This window comes from Capra hircus, chromosome 11 (assembly GCF_001704415.2).
Source record: "Capra hircus breed San Clemente chromosome 11, ASM170441v1, whole genome shotgun sequence".
Classification (NCBI taxonomy): Eukaryota; Metazoa; Chordata; class Mammalia; order Artiodactyla; family Bovidae; genus Capra; species Capra hircus.
In genome coordinates, this window is record NC_030818.1 from 66200656 (window position 1) to 66224448 (window position 23793).

The following is a 23793-nucleotide window of genomic DNA, read 5'->3' on the forward strand; positions in this document are numbered from 1 at the left end:
CACCACATCTTCATCCACTTATCTGTTGACGGACACTTAGGTTCCTCCCATACCTTGGCAATTGTAAACAATGCTGCTGTAGTCATTGAAAAACTTAAAAATGGAACTACCATACAACCCAGCAATTCCACTCCTGGTTTTATACTCGAAAAAAACTAAAACACTAATCTGAAAAGAAACATGCACCCCAAATGTTTCTACACACTTTTAATAATGATTACCTTCCCAAGGGAAGAATAATAAAGAAGGATCAAAAAAGGTGTGGTAAATAATTTCAATTTAAATAAGGAATGTGTTAATAGAGAAATCAACAGTCACTAAATGAAACAGTACCAGCCAAATACAGCACAACATGGTCTACAGGCAACAAAATTCTATAGCATGAAATCAGAAGTGATTCCTTATTATAATCATTCTTTTGTTATTTTAATAACCAAACATTTTTGGACAAGGTCCACGATGAATAACATTCCATAGTAAATTGCATATAAAAAGCCTCTATCCTTTTTACAATAACATTTTTCAACACAGCCTCTCAATAGCTAATATCCACCTAACAAGGAAGTGAAGGGATTCTTTTCCATTTCTCCTAATCATCTCATTCAAATCCTATCACCATGAATTTCCTGGGTACTTGGCTTTAAAATATTGTATTACTATAAACTTTAAATTCAAGCCCTGGATAGGTCTACATTCACTTCAGCAGGAGCATCTTGAAATGCTGAATTATCATCGTCAATTTCCTTCAGTCATTTATTGTAGCTGCCAAACTGAAATGGCACACCTTAAAGGCAACACTAAACTGAAAGCAAATAATAAAAAGAGTCTCTTAAATGTTTCATTTATGAAAGCTTATTTTTCCTGCCATCAAATTTTGTGTACTATCTGAAATACATCACTTTACAAAACTGACATCTTGCCTGCAATTATTCTGCCATGACACATTTGCCAGACTTCAAGGTTTATCAGGAGTGGGAGGGTTAGGGGGAGGACTGGCATCTTTTCTCAACCTTTTGTAACAGATGAGTAATAAAGAGCTAGGCTGGTTTTGCTTTCTGGCCTAAGGGGGGCGCGGTAGGAGGTTAACAGAGTTAAGATTAAGCCTCAGTTGCCAATAGATATCACTATAGCTACTCCCTTTCCTGGACAGCTTTAACTAATCTTTCTAGTTATACTGAAATTATACCATAAAATAAACACTTGAAAAGTCAAGTCAGAGGGTGGCTGCTCTCTGAAAGGAAAATGAATCTACAAACCAAAATCATTCAAAGCATTTTCTTGAAATCCTACTCACAAGCAACATAATTGCAAATTAATCAAATAGAACAAATCAACAGAATATAATAAAACCTGTATACTCTGCCCCCAACATAATTGTTAATGACAACTATAAAATGCCAATATACAAAAATCAACAAACTATGGTCTGTATTTCCAAAACTGATGCATTTTAGAGCAGGATATAGGGAAAAGGAAATGTTAGTTAAGTACATTCAGATCACATTTATATAAAATACGTTACTATTCAGTTTAAAGAACCTTTGACTTTATCAGAGCAAGTTTAACCAACTATGCTATGAAGTCAGAAAATGAGATGCCAGTGCCTCTTTTTCTCCACTTTATCTACCAAACTTAGCTCAGAATCACTATTCAAACCTTTCTCAGTTAATGTCACTCACTCACTAAAGCCAGAATTTCTGATAATTTAAACGTGCAAAAGTATGGTCTAACTATATCATAAACTGCTTCCTAAAACAGATTTTTATCCAATAACCTATATCTGAGAAAAAGCATCTATATTCAATATACTGTCCATTTTTAAGTACTTCCTACACTTCTAGTCAATTTTTTTAAGTTTTATTTAGAAATAGCACTAATCCATTTCTAATTGCCAAGTAGAACAATTTTTTAATCTGCAGGGTATCTTAAAAACCAATCAAGTTGACATAACCTTAAATTCCAGGAATGTAAACCATAATTCAAGCTTCAATATTCCTCTTAACATATTCTACTTTACGAAAATGACTTCCCATCTTGCAATCATGAACAAGAAGAAAACTGTACTTAAAATATTAAAAGACCAAATCTCATTATTTAGTATTAGATTAATAGTCCATAATTCTAATCTAAAAAATATCTATAGCTATAACCTCTCCAACTTGTTAATTCCCAAAGAGATTAATATAAGATGTAATTAACATCTAAACTTAGAGCAAACTGTCATTTGGAACAAACTATGTTAACAATAACTGTTTCATGGTCAAATAGATCAACCCATCATCCTTTATGATTCTGACTAGTTTAATGAGCACAACTTCTCATAAATTTTCCACTAACTCTGAAAAACTGAATTTAATGAAAGATTTAGTTTTTTTGTAATACTTTCTTAGAATAAAGGCTATAGTTGTCTTATCTGGAACCTAACATGGTATTTAGCAATGCAAATGTCATTAGGTATAATATTTGTGAAATGAATAAGTAGAATATAAGCAACCCAATGCACTTACTATCATTCAGCTCTTTACTATGTGCTAACCAACAGTATTTTAAATTACACCTAATAAAATGGAATACAATCAAACTGCTTTTTTTTTTTTTACTTCTGACAAACACTTAAAAGAATTATTCACTAAAGAATCTCCAGTTTAAGAGAATAAAAAGCAGACCTGAAACTATCACAATACTGTTAATAGACTACACTTCAAAATGAAGTAGTTAGAAAGAGTAAGAGAATGAAGAGCTGGACTTTCACAACCCAATAACTTGGCCAATGATTTTCTGCAACTCTATGACATTTTTCATTTAACCTTTTTTCCTTGATGAAATGAGAAAACATACTGAAATGTAAGTTACAACCTTCTTTGCAATAAACAACAAAGCCACTACACTTGATCTTAATAACATTTATTTCTCTCTTGAAGTCACTTTAAACAAAAAAACTGGAATTTAGAAGAGATAAAGGTAAAACAAGGAGTGAAATAACTATAAATGTTCTTCTACTTCAAAAATTGCCTGACATCTGAGCCAGAAGACTTTCTGCATCTATCAGTGATTTCCTCTTCATGTGTCACAGAAAGAGTTCAACATGCTTTACAAAATCCATTATATTTTAAGACCATTTCCAATATCTGCTATCATAAATCAAGAAATCCATTTATTCAAGGTTACTTATGGAGAATTAATCACACAGAAAATTTTAACAACTTCTTTTTCAAAAATTAAAGTACAAGTACTTTACTGTATTTCCCATTCCTATACATAATGATATGAATTCAAAGACTGAAAGCATTAAGGGTATATAATTAAAATTCATGGGCTTAGATATTTAAAAAGTTTTAATATTTAGAATTCTCAGTAACAAATATTACAGAAAAATAAATCAGAATATAAATACAATGTACTCTCCTTCAGATTTCTCCTCTGATTAAGTGGCATTATGTAACATACAAAGTTGTTCCCAAATACTTGTATATAATTTGTTATAGTTTCATAAATATCAAAAAATCTGAAAAAACTGAAGCCAAGAGAACTAAGGAAACTATGCACAAGGGTCAAAAACTCATGAATTCCTCCATTTCTAAGGACTTCTAAAACCTACCTTCCTAATTTCAAGAAAAAATTTACTCAAAAGAGAAAAATAAAAAACAGGTCAGCCATGCATTAACAGCTTTGATAGGGTAGAGCTATTATGCCAAAATTCAGCCATCAATATACAACCTCATTTCCCATCTAAAGTTAATGAGAATGTATTTTACTTTAAATGGGACATAGTGGCAAAGTGCCAAGAATTAAAGAATAACCTTAAAGTCTTAATTTCATACTTCAAATATCACAAAAAGCAGTTAATTCCCAAAATAATGAAAGCATAATAACTACACAGAAAAAAATGGACATTTAAGTCATTTCACTCTTTCTTAATACTATATAGTGAGAACAGATGTATTTATAACTTCGGCATACTTCATAAAATCATTATTCATTAAAATAGACGAATGTTTACAAGGAACATTTAACTTAAACTTCATAGTTGCTTATAAAATGGTACTTGAAAGACTGACCTAAGCAAATAAGAGTCTGGTCAAGAGACAGTAAAGTATAAATATAAAATATACTACAATGTTGCTTGGGATTACATGTACACACTGCTGTAAATGTATGCATAAATGTAAAATGCATAGCCAACTGTATAGCAAATGGAACTCCGTTCAGTGTTACATGGCAGCCTGGATGGGAGAGGAGTTTGGAGGAGAATCGATACATGTGTATGTAGGGCTGAGTCCTTTCACTGTTCACCTGAAACTATCACATTATTAATCAGCTACACTCCCACACAAAATAAAATATTTTTATATATATATACATATATGTATATCTATATACACACTACAATGTTAAAAACCTCATAGTGTTCTATAGGAAAACCAATAAAGATAACAATCTTTCTGGAGGAAAAAGTTTTTTAGCATTACAAATTTCAAATGCAAGTTTTATACATGATTTCAATAAGGAATACATTTAAACCTTACAGTGCCACATAATCATCATCCGTTTTGTGGAAAACAATAAAAATTATGTACTTTTGAAATATGTATACATCAAAACTGAAAGGTTAATTTTTACTTTTTCCTTTATTGGCAACTTTGGGTGCATTTTTAGGTTTTGGTTCCCAGAGGGCATTTTTTACAAATCTTGAAGCTGCACCCCTGTCCAGCTTGCCAGCCTTTTTCTTGTCTGTTATTTCCTTGACTCTGTTCATGTATACTCTGATTCTCTCCTTAAAGATAAGAGAAAAAAAAAGAAAGGCAATAGATTTACCAAGCTGTTCAACACCACTAAGCTGTATTATACTACACCTCAGTTAAATTCAACAGCTATGTTTATTGCTCAATATTTATTGCCTATTGAGTGGTGCTAGTTAAGTGCAAAGTGAACAGGATAAACACACTCCACATTCTCCTGAAGTCTCAGTCTAGGGGAAACACAGACATTAGAAAGTCATTTCAAAAGTGTTCTGAGTGTTTCAAAAGAGGAAAACCTAGACACTGCAGAGATAAACACTGAATTGTTTACATGTGGTTACACTAAATTTGTTAATTTACCTAAATCCACATACTAACTGTCTTGTATCTGAAGTCTGTAATCTAAAATAGAACTTTCACAGGCTTACAATATACAAACTAAATTCTCCAGAAATTATGTGAAACAGGAAATGGCTATGGCAGCATTTTAACTATTTTTTTGTGTTACCTTCTAGTGTCGCAATTAAACTAAGTAGAGTGAAAATACAACATCTTTTTAGCCAATGTCATAGTTCTGACTGATAAGAATGTGATATTTTCTAAGAAATCTACAGCTCTTATCAGACTTTACACAGTGAGAAACATACTATGTTTCTGTACCACTTTGAATCTTCTGAGGCCATTAATCAAAATAAAAGCTTATCTTCCTACTTCAATTAGAGAAATAAAGGTGTGAGAGCCACAAAATAGTAAATGATCACCGCTTAAAAGCAAGTTTCATTAAATTATCAGAATAGTTTTATAAACATACACATAAAAATGCAGAACCCTGGGATTTTTTAAGTTTAAAAAACTAAAAACTCTACTCAAAACCCTCTCATGAGTTAAAGTCCTCACAACACACACCCAGCCCAGCCCTCCCCAAACTGATCATCCCTCACAAACCCACACCCTCTCTTCCTTCCAATCCCATCAAATGTTCACCTTGCTAACAGGTCAACGTAATGACTGAAAATGGCAATCCTACTCAAGTACTCCAATGCCCCTTACCCTGTGCTATTTCTTCTTTATTCCCACAATATAACTTTCTAACATACTGTATATACATACATATGTATTGCTTGTTTCCCACCACTAGATAGGGTGGCACCTGCCACAAAGGCAGGGATATTCCAGTGGCTTATACACTGAGGAACTACCTCGCTTGGAAATAAAGCCTGGCTCCTAGTGGGCACTCAGATATTTCTTGAATGAATGAAAGGACTATTTTCAATGCCTTTCCCCATTCATGATATAGACAGCAAATGGGCTTCCTCTCACACCCTAACTCTGTGTCAATCAGTGACATCTGTCACAAAGTCAAAAAAAGGGAATAGGTTTATGGATGCTGTTCATTTGTTAACCCTTGTCCAAAATATGAATGCACTCCTCCATAAAGTGGATTCTGAGGAAAAGAGAAGACAGATGACAGAATCAAGTACTAAACTACTCCAAATAACTTTAAGAGAAAAAAGAGCAATTTTATAAACCTAAAGGCTACATTAGAAAGCTGAACACAGATGATACAATGCATTCTTCCTAAGATTTAAGGCCAATCTCATTTGTCAAATCAAGATCTATGGGCCATATTGCTTTATATATTTTAAGCATATTTCACAATTTCTGTATTTTAAAAAATATTTACTTTTTTACTTTTCCTCCAAGAAACTTAAAAGAAGAAAAGGTCTCAGTCTATACATTTAAAAATTGAAGACAACATATCTGGCTTTACTCATTTTTTTAAAATAAATGACCAAGTGCTTTACTAAGTTATAAAATACATACATATCAACCACCTTAAGACTTTAGAACAATAATACAGTGTCAAGTATATTTCACATATATATTTACTTTATATTTTATAAACACAAAGAATAAATTTATTAATATTCTTATTCATAAAGCCAAGTCAAGAAGGTAACCTTAAGTTTGATTTCTAAATTTTTTCTTTCAAACTGAATGATTTGATTTAATTTTTGAAGTCAGCAAAAACTCCAAGATACCAGACCTTATATACTGTACTTATACATCTAAATGGAATACAAAGACAAACCTAGAAGATTTATTACAGGTTGTAAATATGTCACTAATGCAGAATTACTGGACAGTACACATACAACTGGTGCCAAAAAAGCTTTTAGCTTTGTTGCTGAACTGGATTCTTTACTGCTGAGAAAATGAATTAATGGAAGAATTGAAAAGGTGGAGGAGAAACTTTCCCGTCTTTGCTAGTAAATCAACTAGAATATACTTTTAAGAATTGTGTAAGAGTTTTTTTTTTAAGGCAGTTGTAGAGATGAACAGGATTTCAAGAATTTATAGGAAAAATAATATAGAAGTTATAAATAATTACTAGAATCGTAACATTTTCCCATCCAGAGATTTATATAATATATGGAACACCATTCTCTGACAAAGGTGAGAGAAAGAGAAACTAAAGACACAATGAAATCTGGGTCACTTTCATAATTTCAACCCTAAATAATTTTGTTCTCCACAATTAGTGTGATAAAGGTACTCTAATTTTAACGGCAAGAACACTACAACAGAAATACACATGAAATAAAAGAAATCAATCCATAGCAATCTTACCAGTTCCTGCTTTACTGGATGTTCCTTGGGATTCACTCCCTGAGTTGCCAAGTAAACTACAAGAGAAAGATTTCATGGAATGAAATGGGTATATATTAATAAAGGCATTAATTAAAGAAACTTGTTACAAAAAAGAAATGTCACACAAATGACTAATTAAATCTTAAATTATTCAACCTCTTTGTAATTCTAAATGTATGTGTGGCTCATAGGCATCTGGTATTCTGATTTAAAAGAAATAAATACTTGACAATTAAAACTGCCATAAAGTATAATTGTATATAAATTGTTAGCATTTTTAAAATGTCACCTTTAACACAATAAATAATCTGCTTTGTAATTAATTCCAGAGTAATATACATACCCCAAAACATTGAATTTAATGTGTAAGCAGAAACTAAATCCACTTTTGCCTGTTCAAGTGGGTCCAACTATTAAAAAAAAAGAGAAAGAAAAAAGAAATATCAACTTTGAGTACCATCAAATATTTTAAACTTTCACCAAGCACAAAGTATCAAAGAAATGTTTTTTTCACTTCTTATAATCCAATAACCAAATAATCTGGAAATAATTTGAGAAAGTAAAGTTTTGTTAACTGGTGATTTTTGCCCACAAATTTTCACTTCAGCGTATCATCTTTAGTTAAACAAGGAATGTGTAAAATTCAAAAAAAAAAAGTTCTTTTGAATTACTTTAATTCAGAAGTTACAATCTGGGCTTTGTATGTCAAAAGTAATTTGTCAATATAAACACTGTACATGATGCATTTATGTATAAGAAGCAGGCTAAAATGCTTAGGCAATACCAAAGACAGAAGAAGCATAATGAGATTTGTTTTAGGCTGTCAGAGTCAATTTACTCTTTCTGTCCTATAGAGTTTCCAGAAACCCTGATAACATCATAGCGATACTTAAAAGGTCAAAGATAAGAGTCTGTCAGAAAGAATGTGGGGAGTGCTTTTTTTAATTCAAAACCAAGTCAAAATAAAAATATCATTAGGAAGCATTTCCTAAGGTTGGAGTTTTGTTGTATTTTCCCCCTAAAGATATCTAAACACTTAAAAACATAGAGGGGGAAAAATGAGAGAAAGGGGCATAAATCACGTATCTGTTTCTTCTGTATGTTTCACAACACAGCACCCAGTATTATGAATTACATTATTAGAAATTACTTAAAATACCTTCTGCAACAACTCATTTCTAGAAACAGACATCATGGTCTTCAGCATTTCATCCACAGCACCAATGGAATTCTCAAATGTTGATAAATATTCATGAATTTCTACTGGATAGTCTTCATTAATTCCTTCACCTGCCATTATGATCAACTGGAAAAAAATTAAATTCTTAAAATTCATATTGGAGACAGATTGCTCGCTAGGTTATTAAAAAAATCAATAGGTCATATTATGTGCCTCAAAACTGCTAAAAGTTAAAATCTGAAGATAATTTAACTAATCTTCTCAGAATATAATTCTGGAGCAACCATGTTCAAACTTACCCTCTTCTTAAGTTGCCTGGTGGGGTCAGGGGCCGGGGCAGAAGGTGGGGAGTCCCAGGAGGGGACCTACCCAAGTTCATTAATGCTACACATATCAATCCCTCAATGCTTCTCAATAACTGAGACATGACTACCAAATATGTTATATCAATGATAAATACATTTTAAAAAATTTTGTTGATGTTAAAGAAAGAAAGTGAAGTCACTCAGTCATGTCCAACTCTGTGACCCCATGGGCTGTAGCCTACTAGGTTCCTCTGTCCATGGAATTTTCCAGGCAACAGTACTGGAGTGGGTTGCCATTTCATTCTCTAGGGGATCTTCCTGACCCAGGGATCGAACCCAGGTCTTCTGCATTGCAGGCAGACGCTTTACCATCTGAGCCACCAGGGAACCCAAAGGCAATGGAAGTCTGATAAGTCAATATATCCTACCTCCTAATGCTTACTGAAAACAATGATAAGCAAAGCTCTTTTTTTTGGAAAACATATATTTTAGCACTTCTAAATTCAGGCATTGATCTAACAGAGTATTAAACCAAAAAATTAGAAATCTTGGGTCTGAAGTACCTTATAATCATTTATCACTAAAATCACTTTTCAAGCCTATATTTATATATACATATTCCTTAAGTTTAAAGTATTAATAAGAAATTCAAGAGGCCATAAATCACATAAAGCCTATAAGCAGAAAAGAAGAAACTTAGGAGAAATGAACTATATGGTTTTTATTCAGGCCAGAGCACACCTTGACAGCTCATTCTTTAAAATTCACACTTACATTATAACAATATTTAATATATATATGAGAAAAAGAAAACTCCACATCACTGTATTTAGTGACTGTTGCTGCTGCTAAGTCACTTCAGTCGGGTCCGACTCTATGCGACCCCACAGACCACAGCCCACCAGACTCCCCCGTCCCTGGGAATCTCTAGGCAAGAACAGTGGAGTGGGTTGCCATTTCCTTCTCCAATCGTTAATCTCATTGTTAGTATTGTTATCTAAGATCAAATTTCAGAAGCAATTCCAAGCCAAAATGTACCATATGTACCATTATTTTTAGGTTAAAAAAAATGTTGTTAGCTGAAAATTCCTCCTTCATGATATCACTAAGGAGAGCATCAAGAATGTGTAAAAGAGCAAAGAGCATAACCAATCTGAAGTAAACAGACTCAGGCTTTCCATCTTGCCTGGTCACTGGCTTTGTCACCTTAGATAAATCACTGTATCTCTCTGGGCCCCAAATGCCTCATTCATAAAAACAGGCAGTTGGTCTAATGGTCTGTAGAGTCCCTAATAGTTCTAAATGTTATGACTACGTCATTTAAGCTTTAAAAGTACTATTTGATTATTTAGTCATAATACATCAACATTTCAATTCAACAAGTAAAGTCCACAGAGACATCTGGTTTCATTTAAAATTAAAAGAAAAAAAAAAAAGATGAAGTCCAGGGGACTATCACTACACATGCTATAAAATTACTATCAACTACTGTGCAAACAGCAATTAAACAAAGGACTATGAGAAAAGAAAACCACACAAGAGAGAGCTGTGACTTGCTGTTTCAAAAAGCTAATAACTAAAACCATGGATATGCCTCTCATCTCGCCCCCCAAAAATCTCTCCAAAATGACAGAAGAAATACAAAAATAAATCCACAGTAATGCTGGAACAAAGAAGGGCACCTATCCATCAGCAGACCTCAACAGCAGACATTTTTATAAACTAAACAGCAAATGAGATTAGATTGATAGGAAACAGAAGCATGAGAATTCAACCCCTTACAAACAAAACAGGAGAGCCCAGGAACACACACCAGACGAAGGCCAGTAAGGGCTGAGCCCTGAGGGCCGAGAGCAGCTGAGCCAACCTCCAGACCTGCCGAAGGGCAGCTCCAGCATCCACTGTCCAGATAAAGGTGCAAGACAAGAACACAAATATGGTATTTTTCTTTACGTAGGATTTTAAACCAACAAATTTGAAAAATCTGACTAATAAGGATGAGGTACCAGGGGGTGGAAAAACCCAATTATCAAATCTAACCTAAAAGGAAGTATATAAACCAAACAGATCATTAACGACAGACCAAAAAAAAGTTTTAAGAAGTCAAAAATCTATGCTCCTAAAAAGTTCCAAGTCTAGAAGATATTACAGGTAATTTCTTCCAAATCTTCAAAAAACAGTCAATTCTTATGGTATTTAACTATTTGGGAACACAGAAAGAGATGGAAAACTTAGATACCTATTTCATGACATACACAAAAATAAATTCCAGATGAATTTAAAGGTAAATTCTGTATAAATGTATTAGAAGATTATATAAAATATTTACATGATCCAAATGAAACCCAAATGCTATAAAAGGAAATGGCTGACAGACTGAACTACATAAAAACTGAAAAAAAAAAACTGTATTGTAAAAGTATACCTTAAGCAAAGTTAAAAGGCAAGAAACAGTCTGGGAGACTGTTGCCAAAACACAACAAAAGATTAGTTAGATGATATAAAAACTTCCTACAAAGCATAAAAGATTAAAATAATTGAAAATCTCACCCATAAGACCGGCAATAATCTTAAAGACTGGCAAAGTTCAGCATCAGCAAGGGTTTACACTAGAGGCAGAATATAAACTGGCACAGATTTCCTAAATGCACACACTCTTTGACTCAGGAAATTCTCTTCAGAAAGCAGCCTACAGAAATCCTTGTATACATGCATTAAAAAATTACTAAAATGAACTCCTCAAACTTTTCAAGTGGGAATTCTGCTTCTCATCCATTTTTCTCCCTGGTGGGGCCATTATCCATCAACTTAAAACATTTCATCCTCCATCTTAAAAAAGAAACAAACACCCTGACTTCATATCCCCGCCTCCAGCTAAAGTCCATATTCCATCTCCCTTTCAGAACAAACTCATATCAAATCACTTTGCTATATACCTGAAACTACTACAATATAAATCAACTATACCAGGTGGCTCAGTGGGTAAAGAATCCGCCTGCAATGCAGGAGACACAGGAGACAAGGGTTCAATCCCGGGGTCAGGAAGATCCCTTGGCAGAGGGCATGGCAAGCCACTCCAGTATTCTTGCTGGAGAATCCAGCCTGGCAGGCTACAGTCCATAGGCTCACAAGAGTTGGACAGGCTCACAAAAGAGTTGGACACGACTAAAGCAACTGAGCACACATATACTTCAATTACTGAGAAGGCAATGGCAACGCACTCCAGTACTCTTGCCTGGAGAATCCCAGGGATGGGGGAGCCTGGTGGGCTGCCGTTTATGGGGTCGCACAGAGTGGGACACGACTGAAGCGACTTAGCAGCAGCAGCAGCAGCAGCACCATACTTCAATTTTAAAAAAAAAGACTAATCTTGTTTACTGTGGTCTTCCCCATTTCGTTTTATGGCAACTCCACCTTTTCAAATGCTCAGGCCTACAGCTACAGAATGACCCTTGACTCTTCTCTCCCACCCTGTCTTTAAAACATATTCAGAATCTGACCACGTCCTACCACCTTCACTGCTTCCACCCTGGTCCAAACTAGTCTGAGCCATCATTGTGTCTTGCTGGGATTGTTTCAACAGCCTCCTAAATGGCCTCCTTGTGTCTATTCCAATAGTTTATTATCAAGAAAGCAAATGATCATCCTAAATCTAAGTCAGACTCCCACAAGCCTCTGCTTGGAAACCTTTAAAGGCTTGCTGCTTCACACTCAGGAAGAGACGAAGTCCTTATGTTGACTGAAAAAGTCCTGACTCTGCTACTTCTTCTGTGACCTTATCTCCTCTCACTCTGCCCCAGCTCACTCTACTCCAGCCATGAAGGCCTCACTGCTCTTCTTATCGGGTTCACACCTACCTAAGAGCCTTTGGACTCCTCTCCTTCCTAGAAACGTTTCTGCAGAACCAGTGGCTTCAGAGCTCACGACTTCACCTTTGCTACATCTCTACTCAAGTGCTGTCTACTCGTAAAGCTTTCCTGACCACCCTATTTAAAATGCACAGCCCTCCTCTCATTCCAGAGCTTCCTCTCTCCTCCTACAGTCCTCAACAGCATCGGACATATTTCATTTATTGTCTGTCTACCTCCAAAAGACAGTAAACATTGACACATGAGAGCAGGAATTTTTGTGTCCTGTTCACTACCGCTGCCAGGCAGTCAATACACATTTGTTGAATGAAGAAACTATATAGAACAAAAACTGAGAATAAATAGTCATTAACAGGGGAACAGTTAAGTGAATTACACCACATCTATCCAAGATAATAGTAAAAATAAAGAAGTTAATCTTTATATGCTGCTGCTGCTGCTAAGTCGCTTCAGTTGTGTCCAACTCTGTGCAACCCCATTGATGGCAGCCCACCAGGCTCCTCTGTCCCTGGGATTCTCCAGGCAAAAATACCGGAGTGGGTTGCCATTTCTTTCTCCCAACCTTTATATAGTAATACACAATAAGTGGTGAAAAAAGGCATAGAACATAGTATATAACACATAACACAGATGCCATTATATATATGTAGACATGTGGTGCTGAAGAAGACTCTTCAGAGTCCTTTGGACAGCAAGAAGACCAAGTCAGTCAATCCTATAGGAAATCAACCCTAAATATTCACTGGAAGGACTGATGCTGAAGTTGAAGCTCCAATACTTTGGCCACCTGATGTGAGGAGCTGACTCACTGGAAAAGACCCTGATGCTGGGAAAGATGGAAGGCAAAAGAAGGGGGTGGCAGAGGATGAGACGGTTAGAAAGTATTACTGACTCAAATGGATGTCAATTTGAGCAAACCTCCAGAGACAGTGAAGGACTCATGTGCTGCAGCCCACAGAGTGGCAAAGAGTCGAGCATGACTTAGTGACTTAACAACAACCACAAATGTTGAAAAACATTTGTATGTCTCTGGAAGGAGACATACAAAATCAGACATTCTCTCTCAGAAGGGGTAGGAATTAGGGAATGGGGTCAGCGCAGACTCATGTTACTCACTCTTCATTCTTCATTGTTTACATTTTGTTATTTCAAAAGGCACAAATTAAAATCATAATAAAAATAAACAATCATTAAATTTAAAAAGGCAAACTTTAATAATGTATTTTGGCTTTTAACAAATACTGTAAGAATAAAAAACACAAGACCTTTATTTAAATGTGAAATTTTTCATCTGATTTTTCTATTAGAAAATATTTCCCCTCAAGAATCATGACAGAGATTTTTCCTGCAATTATTCCCTGTCCCTAAGCCTCAATAAGCAAGTAGTTATTTATTGTTGAAATGGGTTAGGGTGAACACTGAAAGCAAGGCAGTAAGTAAGAATAATGACTCTCATTAAATCTGAACCAAACCACTTGCCTTTTTCCTAACTAAAAAACAAACGGAATGTAGACTGGAAAATAAAAACTGTTCTAGTACCAGAAATTACCTCCAATTCAAATGACTTCTTCAAACATTTCACACAGACAGTTCTGAGTATCTGCTCCTTCCACAGGAAGCATGCAAGGAAGGGGCTGCAGTCACTGCCCTCTGTCCCCTTTGCTACTCGGATGCCATGATGAAGCTGTGAACGGACAGTGTCAGGAGCAACAGCCAACATCTGAGCTCCACGGCCTGTGAATCGGGCATTCCTCTAAGCATCCACCCACATTTCTTCATTTACTCCTCACAGACTACAAATGGAACCACACACAACTTGCCCAAGACTGTGCATGGTAAAACGCCAAAGAAGAGAAAGAAAAACAGACCTCACCCACTGCTCCTCACTCCCTGCCTGGTGCCATAGGCATTCATCACCCCTCCACCTTCCTTCTAAAGTGTCAGCCGCAGAAGTGGAGAAGTGGAAGAGGGCCAGAGAGAAGCTGCCTCTCTCCATCTCTCAGGAATGTCTGGCTGAGACGCAGGGACAGAGGGGAGAATCCCTACCAGCAACCCCTATAGGATGGAACTGCCATTCCTTCCCTCTGCTCCCTGCCAGTGATGAGAGCCTCAACACCCACCAGAGAAAAGGAGGGGGACAGGACACCATCCCTGCCCTCCCTCCTCCACCCTCTGCTTCAGGGAGCTCAGTGCAGCCAGGAACCCAGGAGTCCTCCGTCACCGCTTCCTCAGGTCCCAGTCCCACCAGTCCTGCCAATCTCCTTGAGCCACAAGCTCACAAGGCCTCTTAACCTCCTTGAGCCACAAGCTCTCCTCCATTCTCATTAAATTTCACTAAGTCATTTAAAGTAGTCTCCCTACTGTCAGTTTTTCTCCACTCTCAGTTTTGAGATATTACAAAACATGACTTTTCTGTAATGACAGTCTGCTCATGGTACACCCTGCTTCAAATACTGCATTAGCTCCCAGCTACCTTGAAGATAAATTCCAAACCTCTTATGTCAAGCTCATTTCCAGTGGCCCCTATTTGTCTGACTAGTCTCATCTTTCATTTCTCCCCTCTTCCAATCCTACGCTGTAGCCACCATGGCAGCTTTCCAAATATTCTTTGCCTATCTGGTTCTCGACACAGGAGCCACCCTAACCACTTCACTTTGCACTGGACATGGAACAACAGACTGGTTCCAAATAGGAAAAGGAGTATGTCAAGGCTGTATATTGTCACCCTGCTTATTTAACTTCTATGCAGAGTACATCATGAGAAACGCTGGACTGGAAGAAACACAGCTGGAATCAAGATTGCCGGGAGAAATATCAATAACCTCAGATATGCAGATGATACCACCCTTATGGCAGAAAGTGAAGAGGAACTAAAGAGCCTCTTGATGAAAGTGAAAGAGGAGAGTGAAAACGTTTCCTTAAAGCTCAACATTCAGAAAACGAAGATCATGGCATCTGGTCCCATCACTCCATGGGAAATAGATGGGGACACAGTGGAAACAGTGTCAGACTTTATTTTTGGGGGCTCCAAAATCACTGCAGATGGTGACTGCAGCCATGAAATTAAAAGACACTTACTCCTTGGAAGAAAAGTTATGACCAACCTAGATAGTATATTGAAAAGCAGAGATATTACTTTGCCAACAAAGGTCCATCTAGTCAAGGCTATGGTTTTTTCAGTAGTCATGTATGGATGTGAGAATCGGACTGTGAAGAAGGCTGAGCACCGAAGAATTGATGCTTTTGAACTGTGGTGTTGGAGAAGACTGTTGAGAGTCCCTTGGACTAGCAAGGAGATCCAACCAGTCCATTCTGAAGGAGATCAGCCCTGGGATTTCTTTGGAAGGAATGATGCTAAAGCTGAAACTCCAGTACTTTGGCCACCTCATGCGAGAGTTGACTCATTGGAAAAGACTGATGCTGGCAGGGATTGGGGGCAGGAGAAGAAGAGGATGACAGAGGATGAGATGGCTGGATGGCATCACTGACTCGATGGACGCGAGTCTGAATGAACTCCGGGAGTTGGTGATGGACAGGGAGGCCTGGCGTGCTGCGATTCATGGGGTCGCAATGAGTCAGACATGACTGAGCGACTGAACTGAACTGAACTCTGTTTATCTTTGCAGATAAGATCAGGTTTCCTTTAGTGGATAAGACTTCTCTGAGTGACGTCCTTCCTTTCTGTCTAGGTGAGCACAACTACAAGTTCTCATGTCACCTAAAACAGGATCTGGTAACATGTGTTGATTCACTTCACTTCACTTTGATTACGAGCTCCCTGAGGAGGCGGTGTCATACTGATGAGTCACCAGAATGGCTTTATGCCTCACCTTGCCCAAGACAGTCCTCATTCATGCCTGCTGTTTCAGCTCGCCACCTGCTCTGCTCTCTGTTCCTCTCTCAGAAGCCCCAGTTTGAGCAACAAATTATAGGGTCACCCTAAACAAAAGGAGATTCTCTGACCTCTGCCACTGCTCCTCACCTGACTTTGTCAGAGAACAGGAGAGCTGAGGAAGTGGCTCCCAATACCAGCTGGGGTTCAACCACAGCAGCAGAACCAGTAGGAGGTAGTTTGAAGAGATGTATTGCAAGAAACTGGTTCATGCAATTGTGGAGGCTAAGTAACACTGAAATCTGCAGGGCAGGTAAGCAAGAAAGAACATGCTGGGACCCTTGGCTGCAAGCCGAAACTGCTGTCCACAGGTGGAACTTTTTCGTCAAGGAAGCCTCAGCTCTGATTCTAAAGCCTTCCAATTAACTGGATCAAGCCCACTCAGATTATCTAGAATAACCTCCCTGAAGTCAATTGTTGCGTATTTCAATTATATCTACAAATACCTTCAGAGCAATACCTAGCGTGGTGCTAGACTGAATGTCTGGGGGCTGCAGCCTAGCCAAGCTGATCCATCTAAAAGACCATCACACTGCCGTAAGCCTCCAGAGCTACAGCCAGGAAAGGTATATTCCTGACATCACAAAACTGCTGCTCTGACAGCATTCTTCCACAAGAGCCATGTTATGTATGACCATTAGGTACCCAAGTAACAAAACTAGCGTTCAAATTCCAGTTAACAAATGTGGAAGAAATGATAACTTAAAAAAAAAATAATCATCATTTTGTAACCCCTAGTGAAATTACTGATTCAGGAAATGATCACAGATAAAAGGGGAAGCTTCCAACAGAAGAGTAAGACTGTTAATACCTGAACCCACAGATGAGTCTGCACCACTCCAAGTAGGACATAAACATATCATGAACCTCCTGATGTGAAGCAATGTGACAAACACAGCACCATCTGTGCAGCATTTCCGACTCCCCTCAGAAAAGCTGAATCTAAATGTAATTGAGCCTGTGCAGCTAACTTCCAATTTATAAGAAATATGGAAGATAGAGAAGTTCACAAGAAAGCAAATACACAAATCTGGAATGAGAAATATTGTACAAGAAAACTGACCTGATTTCCATAACAGGTAAATGGCATGAAGAAAAGCTAAGAAAAGGGAGAGCAGGGAGAGAAAGAGGAGATCTACCTTTAGACTTAACAATCAAAGGGAATGTGCAGACCTTGTTTGGATCTTGATTCAAATAAACTGAGTGTAAAAAGATATCTTTGAAAGGAAGAATCCCGAATCTGGATCAAGTATTGGATGACACTAAGAAATTGAGAATTTTGCTATGAAATTAGAATTCAGCTATAAAAATGGCATCACAGTTACATAAGAAAATACTCCTATTATTTAAGAATGAGCACTGATACACGTGGGCTTCCCAGGTGGTGCAGCGGTAAAGAATCCGACTGCAATGCAAAAGATCCAGGTTTGATCCTTGGGTCAGGAAGATTCCCTGGAGGAGGAAACGGCAACTCACGCTAGTATTCTTGCCTGGAAAATCCCATGGACAGAAGAGTCTGGCAGGCTACAGTCCAAGGGGTCGCAAAGAGTCACACACAACTGAGCGACTGAGCGCGCACACACACACACACACACACTAACGTATATAGGGTAAACTTACAGAACATGTTGAATTTACCTTAAAAAAAAAAGCTAGTCTTCACGGATTAATCATGCTTTGAGAACAAAGATAAGGCATATTAGAAATATTAGTCAACCCATCAATTAACTTTTTGAATATAACCTAGTCCATAAATTGGGGAACACCTACATAGAAAGTATAGTCTAGAATACTCGACTACAATCTCATTCCAACTCCAAATATAATCTGGGGTCAGGGGAACATAGGTTACTGGGTGTTCACCAGCTGTGATAGTTGCTGAACAACTTAGAAAAAAAACGGAGCCAGTGGTCTCAAATGAGGTTTATATTACTAACATTTCCAACAAAGGCTTTGTTCCACTATCTGTTACTTCCATAATGTCACAAATTTCCTTCTTAAAGAAACCCTGACGCCTTACATTTTACCTGGGCCTTACAAAAATGTATGCATGCAAAAATAAACAAACCAAGCCTACAGTCAAATGAAAAACTAGGGGAAAACATCTTAACAGATAAAAGACAGATAAAAGAAGCCTCTGCAAATCAACTTGACAACACACAAGAATATCTGCAATTTTAAAGCAACTATATTCCAACAAAAATAAATAAAACAGGGGGGAAAAAACCTTCAACCCAAAAGAAAAATGAACAAAGAAAATCAGCAGTTCACATATAAAGGAATCCAGATGACCAAGAGGCATAAAGAAAGCTACTCAATCTTACTCATAATTAAAGAAACATAAATCACCAGAACAAGATGCCATTTTTCACCTGTCAAACAAGCAAAAATCAAAAAGATTGATAGTACTTAATATGGGCAAAGGTGAAGAGAAACAGCCTCTCATTCACTATTAATTGGAGTGTAAACCAAGCATTTTGGGGGGCAAATTTGGCACTATACTTTAAAATTGTATATGCACAAAGTCTTTGACCCAGCAATTTTACTTCTGAAAATGTACATTTTCACACAAGATAATGTTTAAGGATGTCCACTGCAACACTTCTTAAAATACACTTTAAAGCAAGAAACAACTTCCATGCTCATTAGAACTGGCTACATAACTTATGAAATATTCCTTCAATGAAATACTGTGTAGTAGAGAAAAATAAGAAGCAGAGCTTCAATTCCTGAAATATATTAAATGAGGAAAAATTGAAGAACAGCATTTATAGTACAACCCACTTGTTTTTAAGAAGAAAGAAATGAGTGTGGAGGTATAGTTCTTTACATAAATTTCTTAAAAAATACAAAAGAGACCCTTAACTAGGGTTACTTCTGGGAAAACAAAGCAGTATGGTGAAGGAGCACATTTTGTTATACTTTCAGAATTAAGATTTCTAAATAATATCCGTAATGCAATAGTACATACATATATAAACAAAAATTTCAACTATCTGAAATTCTGATTTTACTTTAGTCCCAAATATGCCAGATAAAATGTCATTTCCACCCAGCTTAGCAATTACAATCAAACCTACGTTCTTTAGCTCTGTTATATTCAAAGAAACATATGAATGGATTGCCTTCCCTATATCTAAATTTTCTAGCTACCATAAGACCACTTTCTCCCTGTTTTCAAGGTACAAGAGCCTTTCTAGCCTCGTTCTCTGTAGAAACTCCTCCCTGAGTTGTTGGGGGACTCCTGGCCACCACCCTGTCTGGCCTGCTCCCTCATTAAGAATGCTTTCTCAAGACAGCATTCCCTCTTGCCTTAGATTAAGTAATACCCACTGCTGATACAGTCTCACAGCACCATATATTACTCCATATCATTGTTATTTTGTATTTCTGTGATTTGATTAATGTCCACCATCCACACTGGACTGTAAGCACCTTGGTGCAAGGCAAGTCTGCTCACATACATTCTAAGTATCAGGGCAGCATGTCACAGAGGCTGAATAAATATCTATTAAATAAATGACTCCTGAGTATCTGGCTTAGAGTCAATGCTGTGCTGTGCTTAGCTGCTTAGTCATGTCTGACTCTTTGCGAACCTATGGACTATAGTCTGCCAGGCTCTGACCATGGGATTTCCCAGGCAAGAACACTGGAGTGGGCTGCCATTTCCAGCTCCAGGGGATCTTCCCCACCCAGGAATCAAACAAGGGTCTCCTGCATTGCAGGTGGATTCTTTACTACCTGAACTACCAGAGAAGCCCATAGTCAATGCTAAGTGAATGTTAGACAGTTACATGGCATTGAGGAGTGTGTGGTGGGAAGAGAGTCCGTGTGTTCATGCACAAATGTTTGTGCATATGTGCTCAGTAATGCCCAATTCTTTACAAGCCCATGAACTATAACCAGTCAGGTTCCTCTGTCCAAAGGATTATCCCAGCAAGAATACTGGAGTGAGTTGCCATTTCCTCCTCCAGGGGAGCTTCCTGACCCAGGGATCGAACTTGAATCCCCTGTATCAGCAGGCAGATTCTTTACTACTGAGCCACCTGGGAAAAAAACAGGGATAAATAAAGCAACTGTTAGGCAACCAAGAAAGGACCCAGTTGAAGTAGGGTAGCATTAATTTGGGTCTTTTGTGAGTTTATTTAGTAGGGCGCAGTGAGCCTGGAGCAAGAATGGTAATCCAAAATGAGGCACTGGCTAATGGACACAAGAGAAAGGACTTGCAAAAGTATCCTTAACAGCTGACTGGGAGGCGTGGCCTTGACGGGAGAGAAGGTATTCCTCTGCTTGGAATACCTCCTCCCCTGATTCCTCCCCTGTCTTCTGGACCTAATAAAACCTACTAATCGTTTAAAACCCATGTCAAATCCCTCTTCTCTATAAAGTGAAATCGCTCAGTTGTGTCTGACTCTTTGCAACCTGTGGACTCTAGCCCACCAAGCTCCTCTATCCATGGGATTCTCCAGGCAAGAATACTGGGGTGGGTTGCCATTTCTTCCATATCTCCCAAGCAAAAGTAGTCTCTTCTTCCTTTTTGTCCTAACATTTACCACTCTGTCGTCATTTATCCATCAATAACACTCCTCCTCATGTTTATCAAGATAAACCTGAAAATATCAATCCTCACTTATCTGATCCATAACCTGCATCTGACAACAGTAAACACATTACTTCACCCTGAATCCACAACACTTGACTCTCAAAATTGTCCTTGTCTCTGGATGGCTGTTCTATCTACTTTGTTGGGTCCTTATCGCCCCAAACCTATAAAGGCCAAAATGCCTAAAGACTCAAGTCTACTGCTTTTCTGTTTACAGTCCTTTGGCAACAGCCTCTAGTCTCACAATTTTAAATACCATCTCACTACTCCCAACTGACCTTTTCCACTAATGACTTCCCCACTGAATTCCAGACCTCAATTGCCTATAGCATCTCCACTTGGATAACCAATAGACGTCTCAAACCTAACATAGCATAGTAAACTCCCAATTCTACCTCACAAACCTGCTGCGCTCATAGTTCTCCACTTCTCCGTTAATGGGAATTAACCCTTCTGGTTGCTCAAAGTCCCAAACCTGGACAGCTCTTTTACAACCCACCCTCAATCCATAAGCAAATCTGTTAGCTTTATCTAGGAAGCACATCCAAAATTGAACTGCTCCTCACCAGTGACTTCTTTCACACCTTTCTAATTAGTCTCCTGGCTTTGCTGTACCCCTCTCTCCAACAAGCTGCTCTTAATACAGCAGGCAGAATAAGCCTGTTATATACCTAAATCAGATCATATCGCTCCTCTGCTCAAAACTCTCCACTGGTTACTTCCCAATGTATCTCCACAAGATTAACATAAAGTCTTGCCACATATTAAGTATTTGGTAACTATCTGTTCACTAACTAAAAACAATGAAAAGTAAACTGGAACCAAATTTTGGAGAATCTCAATACCAGATTAGGATAGTCACCATGTCGATTCAAAAGAAGATATACAATAATATACATCCCAGGGCTGCTTCCATCCTTATGCCAAGCAGAGTTACATACAATTAGGAACTAAATCAGAAACAAATCAATATACTATTTGGGGGAAAACTAGAAAGATCTCTGCAGATGTTGCATCAGAATTCTATTAACGTAGTGACTTTTTTGCACAGCATTACCTTAGAAAATAATGGTGAAACGTCCATACAATGATCTCTCCAAAAATATTCTTTAGCAGACAGTCCACGCTAGTGTCACTTGTAACTCTCCTTCATATTTAGAGTAAAATCCCAGAGAAAAAGTAGAGATGCTAACCTCTAAAAACAAAATTATCCCGAGGTCTCATAATAGAAAAAAATATAAATTACAAAGATGTTGCTTAAGATTGAGACAAATAGTTAAACCGGATTACAATGAAATTAATTCTATTGTTAATTCCAAAGTTTCATTCGAAGTGTTTTCAAAATTATTCATGTGAAGCAGCAAAATTAGCTTCCAAAACTATGGAGTTTGCTTATGACAAGATTCTCATCTCAGGTGTACTGTGCAGGTTAAATGAACACTACAGGTAAAGTTTTTAGAACAATGCCTGTCTCAGGACTCAATATATTAATTAGTAATATTAGTTATTATTTTACTAATGTGAAAATATTCAAACACCCAACCCACTGGGGGCTGCTTACAGCCATATTTGCAAGGTCAACAGTTTGAAAACAGTCACTCACTGAGATATGACATATAAACTGTTTCGATTATTTTGAAAAACCAGTGTTCACGCTATCATTATTTTCTCTTTCAAAAATATCATTTTCATCAATCACAAACGGTTCCCGGAGTTTGAATAGGGATTATCTGGTTATTTCCGGATCCTAAGTGAACATTCGGCTAAGTCTCGGGTCACTCTACTATCAGATGGTCCAAGGTGGGCAGCCAACACCTCATTGGGACAGAGACATCTTTATCAAGCCAAAAATGAACTGCGGCCAACAAACAGCAAGACACGAAAGATATATTCAAACAGAAGTTTGAATCACACTATTCCTGGACCACAAAGAAAAACCACTTTTAAAAGATTCCATTAAATTTCAACTTAGGATCAAAATTAGCTTCCCATCTCAGGTGGGTTAATATCGCAGCAGCAGGCACGGCATGATCAGGTACCTAAATGATAAAGGCGGATGACAGGGGAAAGGTACTCTCCTACATCCTCGCCTACGGCCTTCCTCTCTCAATCAGGTTTCAAAGCAGCAGAAAATTAACGGAGACGTCACGAGCTTTTAATTTCTCCGCCCACCAATACTTGAGAGGCGGAGCTAACAGACAAAGAAAAGCGAAAGGCCAGACCCAAAGAAACGAGAGGGGCCGAGAGAAGCCGAAGCCAGCAAGAGGCCTTAAAAAAGCGGAAATGGGGGTCCTGCAATGCATTGCAGGTTACCCCAACACTCGCACTCGCGGATGGCTACGCAGCACGGCCCCGCTCCTCACAGTCAGCGGGAGCGTGACAGGGGGTTCCCAGGAGAAGCGGACTTAGAAGTACGAGAAAAATTCCAACCCCACTTCAGAATAATACCTCGCGGGCCTTCCACGTCTGCCTTCCGGAAAGCAGCGAGCAGTGGTGACGTCAGTGGCGCGCCGGCTCTGCGAGCGTGGCGAGCGGCGCTCTCCGATGACCTCA

General features: G+C 37.8%; 1 protein-coding gene across 2 annotated transcripts; it reads right to left on the minus strand.

Annotated features, from left to right (window-relative positions):
* On the minus strand, window positions 263-23793 carry C1D (C1D nuclear receptor corepressor). Of its 2 annotated transcripts, none has more exons than XM_005686811.3 (5): window positions 23689-23793; window positions 8551-8697; window positions 7735-7801; window positions 7371-7426; window positions 263-4774 (listed from the first exon to the last, which is right to left on the minus strand). In XM_005686811.3, exons 2-5 carry the CDS (start codon window positions 8686-8688, stop codon window positions 4610-4612), a joined length of 426 nt encoding a protein of 141 aa, XP_005686868.1. In that variant the 5' UTR covers window positions 8689-8697; window positions 23689-23793; the 3' UTR covers window positions 263-4609. The 2 variants fall into 2 exon arrangements, with proteins under 2 accessions (XP_005686868.1, XP_017910925.1); XM_018055436.1 differs by lacking the exon at window positions 23689-23793 and adding an exon at window positions 22298-22410.

Coding starts and splice junctions, on each gene's coding strand:
- C1D (XM_018055436.1), bottom strand. CDS start 22,324: ATGGACGTTTCACCATTATTTTCTAAG. Junction 8,698..22,297: donor TTTCACCATTATTTTCTAAG/GTAATGCTGTGC, acceptor ATTTTTTTCCAG/TTGATCATAATGGCAGGTGA. Junction 4,775..7,370: donor ATCCAGTAAAGCAGGAACTG/GTAAGATTGCTA, acceptor CTTATCTTTAAG/GAGAGAATCAGAGTATACAT.